This window comes from Quercus robur, chromosome 1, assembly GCF_932294415.1.
Source record: "Quercus robur chromosome 1, dhQueRobu3.1, whole genome shotgun sequence".
Taxonomy (NCBI): domain Eukaryota; kingdom Viridiplantae; phylum Streptophyta; class Magnoliopsida; order Fagales; family Fagaceae; genus Quercus; species Quercus robur.
In genome coordinates this window covers 23,080,436-23,093,088 of record NC_065534.1, presented here as the reverse complement: position 1 = coordinate 23,093,088, position 12,653 = coordinate 23,080,436, and the positions used below count along the sequence as shown (strand labels likewise).

At 36.4% G+C, this 12,653-nt stretch overlaps 3 protein-coding genes across 3 annotated transcripts; 2 read left to right on the top strand and 1 right to left on the bottom strand.

Moving 5' to 3' along the window:
* Positions 1-233: 233 nt before the first annotated feature.
* LOC126725937 (uncharacterized) lies at positions 234-5,396 on the top strand. Its single transcript, XM_050430964.1, has 3 exons — positions 234-405; positions 527-634; positions 5,066-5,396. Exons 1-3 carry the CDS (start codon positions 385-387, stop codon positions 5,180-5,182), a joined length of 246 nt encoding a protein of 81 aa, XP_050286921.1. The 5' UTR covers positions 234-384; the 3' UTR covers positions 5,183-5,396.
* Positions 5,397-5,739: 343 nt separating this feature from the next.
* LOC126688857 (G-type lectin S-receptor-like serine/threonine-protein kinase LECRK2) lies at positions 5,740-6,971 on the top strand. Its single transcript, XM_050383776.1, has 2 exons — positions 5,740-5,944; positions 6,019-6,971. The coding sequence occupies exons 1-2, from the start codon at positions 5,740-5,742 to the stop codon at positions 6,969-6,971; spliced, it is 1,158 nt and encodes a 385-aa protein (XP_050239733.1).
* A 2,174-nt stretch (positions 6,972-9,145) lies between these two features.
* On the bottom strand, positions 9,146-9,451 carry LOC126688782 (uncharacterized). Its single transcript, XM_050383649.1, has one exon. It carries the CDS (start codon positions 9,449-9,451, stop codon positions 9,146-9,148), a length of 306 nt encoding a protein of 101 aa, XP_050239606.1.
* Between the last annotated feature and the right edge of the window lie 3,202 nt (positions 9,452-12,653).

Below are 12,653 nucleotides of genomic sequence, written 5' to 3'. Positions count from 1 at the left end.
GTTCCATTTCGCTGGCTTTGGCAATTTCTCCAAAGTGCAACATTGTCCCTTGTGATTTTCAAGGTTTTGTCCTCAATCAGTCTTTCATTTTTATTTTCTTTCTCTCGCACTAGGTATATTGTTTCAAACTCATTTCATAAATTCCTATTGTGAGTTTCGTGCACTACACCTTTTTTGTGCCTTTCAGCTTTTCCAGTCATCTGGGCTGAACTTTGCTAGAAGCCCAATATTAGAGTACACATTTGGACCTAAGCCCAACCACCATCTAAAACCAGGCCCTAGGCTTTTAATCAGCTCCGATATCTTGCGCTACTGCTGGCAAGGCAAACAAACAAACAAAAATTCTCTTCCTGGTTCGCACAATAACAAATCAAAACCAGCACCATGGTCAGCGTTCTAGCTCAGGTGATGCTCATTCATTCCTTAAAAAATTATTTGATTTTTCTTTCTAAAGTTTTATCGTTTTCTAAATTTTCGTAGGGTTTTTATGGTTTACTTATTATTATTAGTGTTTGGGAAAATGCAGGAGCGTCTACTTGGCGCAGCGCTGGGGAGCATATTGACGGGGATCGTGGTGTTTGAGCAACGCAGAACCATCTATAGATCCATTTCTCAATCCGATACCCACTCTCACGTAATTCCTATCTCCCATTTCTTTCACATTGCAATTTTCAATTTCGCTTTCTCAAAACCCTAGAATTCAGTTTCTGCTTTTTCATTTTTTTAGTTGCAAATTTAAATTTTGATTTTCCTGTTGTTTTTATTTCTATAGTTATGCTTTAATTTAATAGATTAGATGCCAAAACCAAAAAAAAAAAAAAAAAATTGAATGAGCACATAAATCTAATTATCATAAGTATTCCTCAAACAGAGTGTGATAATTTGGTTAATATGTACACTTGTTGCTATAACAAGGTTGAAGCAAAACAGGGTAGTGAGGGCAATGGGGTTGTTCTCATTTATTTAGGGAATCGAGTTTAATAATTTTCCTGTGCCTTACACTAGGGTTCCCAAGAGTTGAGAGGGTTGTTGATTGGTGTAAATCTCCCGTTAGTTATTGACCCTTGGGTGATAAGCTTGTGAAGTGGCGGATTTTATACTTTAGTCGTCAATTTATTGGGAAGTCTTGATCATGTAATAATGTAATCACATAAGAAGCTGATAAATGTGCATTGAGATCATCCGATTGGTGTCAGCAAAGACCAAATAGAAGATGGGATATAAAAAATTAGGTGTGCAATATGGGGTGATTGACATCACTTTGGCTCTGTGACATGTCTCATACACATATATTTCTTTTTTTTGATAAGTCACATGTATCATACATATGAAATAACTTCACATCAATTCGGGCGTGTGGGAGTGTTAAAGAGGAGCAGGCGATTGTGGTTGAACTTTTTTATATGCTGATGGCGTAAATAGAGAGATTTATTCTATGTGGGACTTCAGGAAATTGTCTCTGAGGTAGCTTATGAGAGGAGGTGGCCTTTTTTTTTTTTGGGACAATAGTTAATTAATATCTAGCTATTTGTTCTGCTACCAGTTTGTTTGTAAGATTATGCGATTCTTATTATAAAAATGTCGAGCTTTCAATCAACACATCTTGTTTTTACATCTTCAATCTTGTTCTGCAACCTTTTATGGTCCTGCCTTCCAGGGACCAAAGAGAATATAAAAGGAGATATCATTGATAGATCAAGAACAGATTCAAAAGAAAAAAAGGGGGTTTGGGGGGGTGGGGGTGGCAAGGGAAAAAGCTTGCAAGTTTTGCCAAATGAATCTAGAATGTTGTTGGTTGGGACAGTTTTAGGAAGGGAATCTTTCATGTATATTCCTCTTTGGCAACTTGCAAAATTCCCTTTTGTAAATATTTTATCTTGGCTGATGTAGGATAAATTGAGGAATTTGTTTGTGTGCTTGTTGTGGGTTTAGGGTTAGGAATTTGTGGATCTAAGGTTCAGAATTGTTGAAGAATGGCAAGTTTGATATTCTTTAGTAAAAAGCGAAAGAATAGTTCGCTGTGTGCTCACCGCATGGCTGCGTGGCAAGTTTGATATTTGGTCCTATTACAATAAGATCCGGGGTGGTTCTATCCCTAGTTTCCCTTGGAAGGGTATTTGGAAGATTAAGAATCCTAAAAGGGTGGCTTTTTTCATGTGGACAATAGCTCATGGTGGAATACTTACCTTGGATAATTTGATGCTCCGGGGTCTCTCTTTGGCGAATCGGTGTTGTATGTGCTGCTATAATGAGGAAATTGTGGATCATCTTCTCCTACGCTGTCCTATAGCTCACTTGTTGTGGGTACGAATGTTACAGGTATATGGGATCCAATGGGTCATGCTAGGTTCTGTGGAGAGTTTGGTGTCTTGTTGGAGTTTTTGGCTGGGGAAATTTTCCTTGGACATTTGGAATATGGTTCCTGGTTATTTGATGTGGGTTGTTTGGATGGAAAGAAATCGGCGCTCTTTTGAGGCTAAAGAGAAATCGATTGTTCAATTACAAGCTCTATGCCAGAGTACTCTGTTTGATTGGTCTAGGAGCTGGGGCTCTTCGACTTGTTCTTCCATCATTGAGTTTCTTTCTTCCCTTAGTATTATCCCCTAACCTGCTTTTTCTATCTTTGTTGTTGTTTGTTGCCTTTTCTTGTGTTCACCATCATGAACACCTTGTACTTGCTTTATTCGTTCTTTCTTCATGATTAATACTATTCTTATTACAAACCAAAAAAAAAAAAGAATTGTTGAAGAAAGGGTTATGAGGTTGTGATGGGAATTAAAAGGTGATTTGATGAGTTATTTGGTAAAAGAAAGTATGCGAGGTTTAGGATTTTGATAGGTAAAAGAGAGGGCTTGATCTGGGGTTGTAAGGAAGAAGGAAAAGAGAATTTTATGGTGTCAAGGGGCTGCATGAATGGTGCCTGTGAAAAGTACCACAAGAAAGAGAAGAAGAAAGGACTCAAACCACATGACTTTTACTTCAATTAAACTTCACACTTGGACCCTATAAAATAATTCTTGAATTAGCCAATTTGGAAAGTACTAGCTAATTAGTCTTTCATGGCTGCAATATTGACTCAAATGGAACTTCCTCCTCTGACAAATGTGGGTGAAGGGTGACACTGGAGTGTCCTAAGCTCCAGCAAGCCCAATTTGATACTAAGCCCGGCCCAGATGTGCTTCTTGAAGAACAGAAGTGCAGCCCATCATTTTGAACTTTTATCATTAATAAAAGAAGTCAAATAGCATTTAATTGGGATTTTCCTAGGGAATGGTTACCTTTTATGTTTTAGTTCTCTTAGGTAGACAACTCATTTTTTTTGTTATAGTTCCTTTGAGTCAAGGTCTTGAAAATGTAATCTTTTAAATGCTATTTTCATTTTCCCATGCTTAGAGGGTTGTTCTAAGCTCTATATAAGCCTTTTGGCTGAATTAAATTCAATTAGAGTGTATTTTCAGATAAAAAAAGCTTTGTGTTTCAAAAGATGGTTTCTTCTATTAAGCTCTTATCCCATTGGTGGATTCCTTGGGTGGTGAGTTCTGGTTTTGTATCTCTTTGGGTGGTGCTTCTCTATGAGTGGTGAACTATTTATCCCTTTTATTTATTAAGTGTTTGGTTCAACCCATCTTATCATATTACATTCTAGCCATCCTTCACCCCCTTATTGGATCCGTTTGGTTTTTTCTTACAAATCCGGTATCCGTTTGGTTTTTAACAACCGACGGATTTGTAAGGGAAAAATGAAACGGATCCAATAAGGGGATGAAGGATGGCTGGAATGTAATATGATATGATGGGTTGAACCAAACACTTAATAAATAAAAGGGATAAATAATTCACCACTCTATGGGATATAGAAACACCACCCAAAGGGATACAGAACTAGAACTCGCCACCTAAGGAATCCACCAATGGGATTAGAGTTTAAAAGAAGAAATCCATCTTTTGAAGCACAAAGCTTTTTTTATCTGAAAATACACTCTGATCTTATTTAATTCAAGACCTTGACTCATAGGAACTATAACAAAATAAATGACTTGTTTGCTTAGAAGAACTAAAACATAAAAGCTAACCATTTCCTAGGAAAACCCCAATTAAATGCTATTTGACTTCATTTATTAATGATAAAAGTTCAAAATGGTGGGCTGCAATTCTGGTCTTCAAGGAGCATATCTGGGCCGGGCTTAGTATTAGATTGGGCTTGTTGGAATTTGGGACACTCCGGTGTCAAAGGATGAGATCATTCGTTCCAAACTCATTGGGTGCGTAATGTACCTTTTAAAAAAATCTTCTATACTTTGGTCACATCTTATAAGTGGTAAAAAAAAATGGCTTCACATGCCTCATTAACCATCCTCAATGCTCTCAATACTGTAGGCCCTTCATGTTGTCGAGCAAGTTATGTTGTTATTATCTTTATTGTAAAAGCTTGCAGTTTCTTCATTGCCTTGTGGGAAAACAACAGAAATTTGTTGTTCAGGGGTGTCAATGTAAGGGCAAAATTGTACTTAGTTACCTGATGCCTCTACATCTGTAAACTTAAATTTCTCAATAGCTCTAAATGATTGTTGTTAGTGGGGAGATGGAAATAAGGTGACTACATAGGAATCTGATATGATTGAGCCTCTCATTATGAATCTGATATGATTCATTAGGTGGGGCAGCATTTGAGCATCAGAAAGAAATCCTTTCTTTTTGCTGGATTTTGGGGAGTACAATGTATTCAATGCCTCTATCGACAAAAAATTGAGATTTTTTATTTATTTATTTTTATTTTTATTTCTGTATATCTTAGATATAGATTCCATCAATACATATTGTTAGAATTTTGATTGAGGTTGGGTTTTTGTGTTATTTCCTCAGGAACTGTTTATGTTTAATCTGTTTTGGATCTTCTTTATCAAACTCAGCAATAATAATGTGATAATATGAATTTCATTGAATAAACAGATGAGGTTTGTATGATCTTTAATACAGCAATCATTTTCTTTGAAATGTTTTAGTACATCATTCAAACAGTGCTAGGCAGTAAATTCTAATAGTTTCAGCTTTGAACTTCTTCCAGGTGAGAGAACCCATATTTGGAAAGATATCTCGCTCAGAGTTAGCACATCTATGGAATAAAGCTGTGGATCGGACGTTTGGACCTGTTATTGAATCCCTTAGTTCACGTGGGTGGTAGAAATGCCAGGGTAGTTCACTACTGATGTATCATGTATGAGCGTATCTCTGTTTTTGTATACAGATGCTACGGCTTACCCACATTACATGTTCTGTGTTATGAATGGAACATGCAGGGTTATAGGCCATGATTGAGGACCTCCATAATAATATTACCTGCAATTATTATTTTCTTCTCGTTAAATGAGCAATGATGCATGGTATGGTTGTTTTTACTTCTTCAGGCATCTACTTTGGCCAAATTGGGCAAACACGCTACAGGTCTTTCCTTATAGCATCTATTTCTCTTAGATAGAATGCATTTATTTGATACAATTTGGGATGGTGATGATAAGGTTGAGTTTGGATTGCATTGAAATTATTTCTCTCCCTGCGTTTGGTGTTTTTCTGTGGGTCTTGTGCACTGTTCATAGAATCCACAAGTACGGATTTCAGCAAATCTAACTTTAAAATTGGGTCTTACGGCACTATTCACACATTTAAAAATTATTTTGTTACAGTGTTTTCAGCAATAAGCGGTATCCAAACAGACCCTAATTGTATATAATAATTGAATCTATGGATATTGCATATGACCCAGACTACGACGCACCTTATCACTTGATTGGCCATAATGTGTTTGGAAGAAGAAGCTACCTCTCTCTAATGGTAGAGTGGACAGCCGCCTTAATGGTGGGAAGGCTTTTATCAAAATCAGAAATGATAATGATAACATTAATTTGGGTTTGGGTGCTTCTCTCCCTGCAACTGAGAACAGTTCATGGTTCTCTCATTTTGGTGATTTTGCCTTCGGATTTCGTCAAATCAACAATACAAATCTCTTCTTGCTTTCTATAGGGTATACCAGGATTCCTGACAAAACCATAGTTTGGTATGCAAATGGAGATACACCTGCACCAAGCGGTTCACAAGTGAAATTAACTGCTGATAATGGGCTAGTACTTACCAGTCCTCTTGGCCAACAGTTATGGAGCTCTCAGACGATTACTGGTAATGTTGCCTTTGGTGTAATGAACGATGCAGGCAACTTTGAGCTCAAAGATAGTAACTCCAATATGGTATGGCAGAGCCTCAGCAATCCTACTGATACAATTTTGCCTACACAGAGCTTGGAAAGGGGAGGGGTACTTTCTTCACGACAGTCAGAGACCAACTTTTCCAAAGGAAGATTCCAGGTACGATTTCTTGATGATGGAAATCTCGTGTTCAATACCATAAACTTGCCCTCAACATATGCTAATGACCCTCCTTATTATGAAAGTGGAACTATTGGTGATAATAATAATTCAAGCCCTGGTATACAATTGGCCTTAAGCGAGTCAGGCTCCATGTACATTGTGAGAGAGAACAAACAAAGATTTGTTCTTGGAAAGGGAGTAGTAAACTCACAAACTGATTACTATTATAGAGCCACTCTCGACTTTGATGGGGTATTCACCCTATATTCTCACCCAAAGATTTCCAATGGAAGCTGGACTGTTGTCTGGTCTGAACCAGAAAACATTTGCATGGATATTTTTCTTAAACAAGGTACTGGTGCTTGTGGGTTTAACAGTATCTGTACCCTCAAAGATTCAAGGCCGACATGTAAATGCCCACCTGGATACTCTTTAATGGATCCAAATGATCAGTATAGTAGCTGCAAACCGGACTTCATACAGGGTTGTGAAGAAGATAAGCTTAGTTCCTCAGAAGATCAGTATAGTCTAGAGGAACGAGACTGTTTTCAACCAACATGTTTACTCGTGGTAGATCTACAACTAAATGATGCTTGTTATAGTGATCTATAATTGCTGGAGAAGTAGTGTTTTGAGAATGAAGCTTCTCTCTTCCTATTTTCCTCCTAAGTTCATCTAGTTACACATGCATCACTCTTATTTTTGTTCCCTTTTCCAACTGATGAACGTTTGTGAGAAATAGTAAATATACTATACCTAGATATTTCACTATTTCAGTTTCTTACAAATCAATTTGTCATCAGGATCTTGTTGCAAGTTGCTAGACAATTTGGAAGGTGGACAAAGAATTTGAGTTGTTATTGAATTTGAGTGATTGATATTTTGTTTGCTGCTGAGGGAAAAAATAGAGTTAGAGAAATAAGTTATGAGAATTGAGTTTGATAACCTCACAAGGAAGAATGTGACTTTTGATATTATTCAATCTATTTATCGCCGTAATTCACGTGATATTGTTATAGTATTCTCTCAGGCAAATTTAATTCTATATACTTTTATTATTCAGATTCAGATAACAATAATGATACTGCTCTTTACTCTTTAGAGTGTTGTTTTTGTTGACTTTTAGAGCCTCTACTTCTCTGCGTCTCCCATTCTCTTTGACTGAAAAGGTCATATCCAGTGCACAAAGAGCTTTTGCTAGACCTATAAGAAGTTATTGAAAAGTAACTTTATCTAGGGGTGACAATTCGTGTTCGTGTGTTGGGCTCGTGTCGTGTCGACTCATAAGTATTCAACTATTTGGGTTAACCCTAACCCGGCATGTTTATTAAATAGGTCAGGAATTCTCAACCCTAACACAATCCATTTATTAAATGAGTTAGTCGTGTTGACCTGTTTATCAGATTTTATCAAAATGAAGAAAAAAAAAACTAATTTTAGTATTAATCAAATTGATATGAATTATGAAAAACCAAACAAATAAATATTTTTAACACAAAATTCAGAACTAACGAGTAATTGCATCACTAATAATCATTCAAAATTAAAGCATATCTCAATATCACAAATAATCAATCATAATATGTCAAAGAAAATAAATCACAACAACTAATAAGTTTATATACCTAGTGCTTTGAAGGATATATTGGCAAAATGTCATTTAATTAGACGGGTCAAACAGGTTTCATGTGATGGACACTAACTCAACCCGTTTATTAAACGGGTTAGTCATGTCAACCCGAATATGATATGAATCCATTAAGCCTCAACCTATAACTTACTAATTTCATGTCATGTCGGATTCGCGGGTCGTGTCAAATTTTGCCACCCCTAACTTTACCCAATTTTGGAGACAGTAGCAGAGTCAGGAATTTTGAGTTAAGGGGACCGAACTATATATTCTTTCAAGATAAACTCAAATAAAAAATAGAGACTCCCAAAAAAAATCCACATAATATATATATATATGTGTGTGTGTGTGTGTGTGTGTGTGTGAAAATATAAAATATATAAATTGTTTGCAAAATTTCATCCATGTTTGACAAATCAATATCATAATGTTATAATTGAAGTATTATATGAACTTTTTTATTTCTTGATAAAATCTTGAGAATAGGAAATTTCAACCAAATTGCATATATTATTAATGTTAAATGATTTGACCGTATTAATTGAAATTGAAATTAAGCTAAAATTTAGGGTTTCACACTTCCACTATTTACTCACAAAACTTACTACCTAACTATTTCATTCTATTGCAATTGTATATCAACTCTAAACTCTCTTTTTTTTAGGAAAAATTACTAAATTATTTGATCTATGCTTTCTTTTAGGAGCCAACTCTTATTTTTTTCATATAACCTTTAAATATTTATAAAATATACTTAAATTGTAAAAAAAAATTAAAAATTTTGGAGGGACAAGGCCCCCCAAGGATATATGTGGCTCCGCCACTGCCTAGGAGATATTGATTCACTTCGCTTTGACTATAGCTTAGAAATCATTCAACAACCTTTATTGCTCATGTAGCAAAAGTGGAACAATAAATGAACCGAGAGCCTTTTCTTTTTCGGTTTTTTTAAGGAGACCATGAGCCTTAATTATCAAGTACCATGCAGTTGATTACTACTAAAAGTTAATAGTTACATTCCATAACCCAAATAAAATGTATATGGGAATAAAAGGAAAATAGGTAAAGAAAGAGACAAGAAGAGGAAAGAGGGAGGAGGGGGGGGGGGGGGGGGGGTGTGGTTGTTCTGGTCTAAGTTCCACAAGCTTCTTGCACATCAAGCATCAGGTTGAACAGAATTGGCTCGATTCATGTTGCCTCGGCGTGTGATCACTACGTAGTAGACACCCATCGCCAAAAGCACTACAAATGCAAAGCCAAAAACAATGCCAGCAACGCCACCAGCTCCCACTCGACTTCCACCTTTCTGGGACGATGATACTTGAACATCATTCGCTTTAGTGGCTGCTACTTGAGCTGCCATGGGCAATGGCGAGCAACTGGTTGATGAACAGGCATCCTTGGTGTTGGATTTCTGCGTGTTTGGATGGAAGAAATCATATGCCGATGGTGAAAATGCCATTGGGTTCTCATTAGCAAGGCCATGAGGGGATCTTTCTTGAGCTCTAGTAATGGAGAGTATAGTTAGAGAAGAGAGGAATAGCAAGAAAGAAATCGAGGGAGACATATTTCTCACTTCGTGTTTAACTTGAAGCTAAGGTTCGTTGTTGCTTTTTGTGAAATTTTTGGGCACATTGGACCGGCTTTTATAAGGTCTTTAGGAAGTGGTTGTTGCTTCAAAGTGAGTTTTCTAATGAAAAAGAGGGTAGGAAGGAGGGAACAGAATGATTGGGAATGTATGTCTGTCGTCGCCAAGCTAAAAAACTGTTTACACTCCCCAAACTGCCCTTCTCATGGTCAACACTCAATAAGGTGATGATTTTGATGAATTAATTAAAACTTCATTGTGATTTTTCATGTCAGTCCTTAATAGGACTATTGTAGGGATGAAGGACTCAGAGATGTATATTGGGCCGTGGATCTTGTCCGAGGACATATAGCTATCCAAGGATGGTTAGATCTTAACGGAGATATACAAATGAGTAAGTTATAGAAGGTTTTTGTTCATGAAGGTTTAGAAAAGTAGTATAAGAAGAAATGCCTCCTCAGTTAAGCAGAGTACAGGTCAAAGGTTTGACTTGCCATCAAAAACAACACACCGGACAATTTTACTAGTAAGGATAAGCATCAAGAGAGAATAAGACAAAGGGAAGTTGAGAAATATTTAGGAGAAAGCTGCTACCATCATATTGAATGCTCTGCAGTTAATTCTTTGGCCGCATTAATGTGGAGGTGATACCTGAACAGTAAATTTTAACCTTACAGCTACTCACAAGGACTTTAGGAAGGTGTTGATAAGATAAGGATCAAATTCAGCAATTTGATCTACACGTGGAGGGCTGAGATGAAGTAAAGGGGAGGAATATAAAGAAAAAAAGCCCCATTACAAAGGGGGATCTGAGAATCGAGAGAAAAAACACTATAGCCACAAGAACTGTAATTGTACATAAGTTCAAATGAAATATATATATAAGAACTACTCTCCTCAAACTTTGCCGAGGCAGATTTTCCTTGCATAAAACTTGTTTATTTTCATTTTCTAGTCATCTTTAACCTATTGTGATTGTTATCCAACTTATTGAAGTCCAGTTTCTAACCCACTATCTATAAATTTATTGTATTGGGCTCTTTGGGCCTTTGTCCTTTTCATTTTTGGGCTAGGGACCTATAACGTGTCCTTACAGCTATAAATAATGAACCTTACCCAATAGAAAAAAAGAAAAAGGGGGCTATAAATAAATGAACTCACTGGACTAATTTAGTTGGTAATTTGATTATTGCTTATTTTAGTTGGGATTCCTGTAGTTTACATGATTATTTCCCATTTTAGTTGGTAATTTGATTTTGTTGTTAGTTGGTAATTTGATTCTCATTAGCGTATTTGTTGTTAAGCTGCTCTCCTTAACGTGGCTTTGAGAATTAGGTTATCTACTACTTGAGTGCCTTCTCCAAATCATATTTTTTACTTTTTTTTTTTTTTTTTTTTTTTTCCCTTCTCAAGTGCATTTCTCAAACAAATACATGAGTGGGGACTGGGAATAAAATGATTTATGCATTAATCATCAACAATATTTCCTTACTACTTGACATTAATTCATCTACTTGAAAGCCCATGATGAATTGATATGTATTAATATGCTTGCACACAAACTTTTCCTACTTATGCTAGCTGCCACTTGAGAATGAGAACTCTTTTTCTTTTTTAACAAGCCTGTGCTAAAGCAACAATGACCTTCCCACTAAAGAAACAAAAAGGTGAAACCTCTTTTATTTCCTTAAAATTTTCGTGGCTGTTGCTCTCCTCTCACATCAATTTAACATGACAAATTACAGTTATCATCATCTATGACTATGAAGTTCAAACCATGAAAAAAAGATGGATAGCGTGAAAGAATGTTTTTCTTTTATCTTTGTGTCTTTCTTCTTTAAATGTTAAATAAAGTGAGCATGAGGTTTTCTTAGCTTGGGAGATCAGCAAAGAGGTCTTAAGATACAATATATTATGCGTGTAATCATAATGGCTGTATATGATATATCTATGTCACCTGACTGGACATTATTGCAAAGGGTCCAACGCATGCTGTAGCTTAAATCAAGCATTCTTCCTCCCCCACTCTAATACTAAAATCATGTTGGCCTTCACGCTTTTTACCTTGTGTTTTTCTATTCCCAACTTTTTTCATGGCCTCTCTCTCTCTTTCTCTCTCTCTCTCTGCAAGGCCCATTTAATATTTGCACAAGATTATTGCTTGTGGTTAATTGGTTGTTAGGGGCTTCACATGTATTAATAATGTACCCCTCGAATCAGAAGACTCGTCTCTCTCGTGTTTCCTATCAAATTTCAAGACTTGTCTACTTCCACTCCCAGTGTATGCTGCTTCTTGAGTTTTTTTTAATCAAATTATTTATGGAAAGCAAATTTTTAATCCAATGAATACCCAATGAAAAATATTTATAGCCCACCATCTTGATTTCAATCCCAAATCTCTAGTACAATGATAAAATAACTTACTACCACTAGTGAGTTGGCTCAATGGGAGGAAACTCTCGAAAGCCCCATCTGCTCAAAGTTTTGAGTCTTAACTCTTGCAATTTTGTGTTGTGACCTACTTCGATATTTGACCTTATCTAACTCGATAGTATAAGACGTGGACGCGAGTAGTGGTATGCCATGCTGTGCGCTGGTAGTATCCTTAAGCCTACCTAACCTATGCCTTAGAACATGGGGCGATGATTACACACGAACATGTGAGAGCCCCTTTTTTTTTCCTCAAAAAAAAAAAAATAATAATAATAATAATAATAAAAACTTGCTGTAAGTTAGGTGGCACCCACATCTTGGAATAGTTAAATACTGTTGGAATTTTCAGTTTTATACCTTGCCAATGTTGGGGAAGAAACAAGGTGATTGAGTTTATTCTTGGTAGCCCATGAAGAATTTTTGGGCTTGAAAGGAGCCTACTTTCAAGATAAGGATTCGTAGTCCTACGCTTTCAGCTTCTTAATGCAAGATGAGTGTGGGACCTTTGGACCAAAAACTATCCAAAAGTTTTGATCATCTATGGTCCTACACATGTCTTAATTAACATAATACGGAAAAGCGACATGGGAACTGATCATGGGCCTACTTCTGAAATGCGTGGCCCATTACTTTTTTTTTCTTC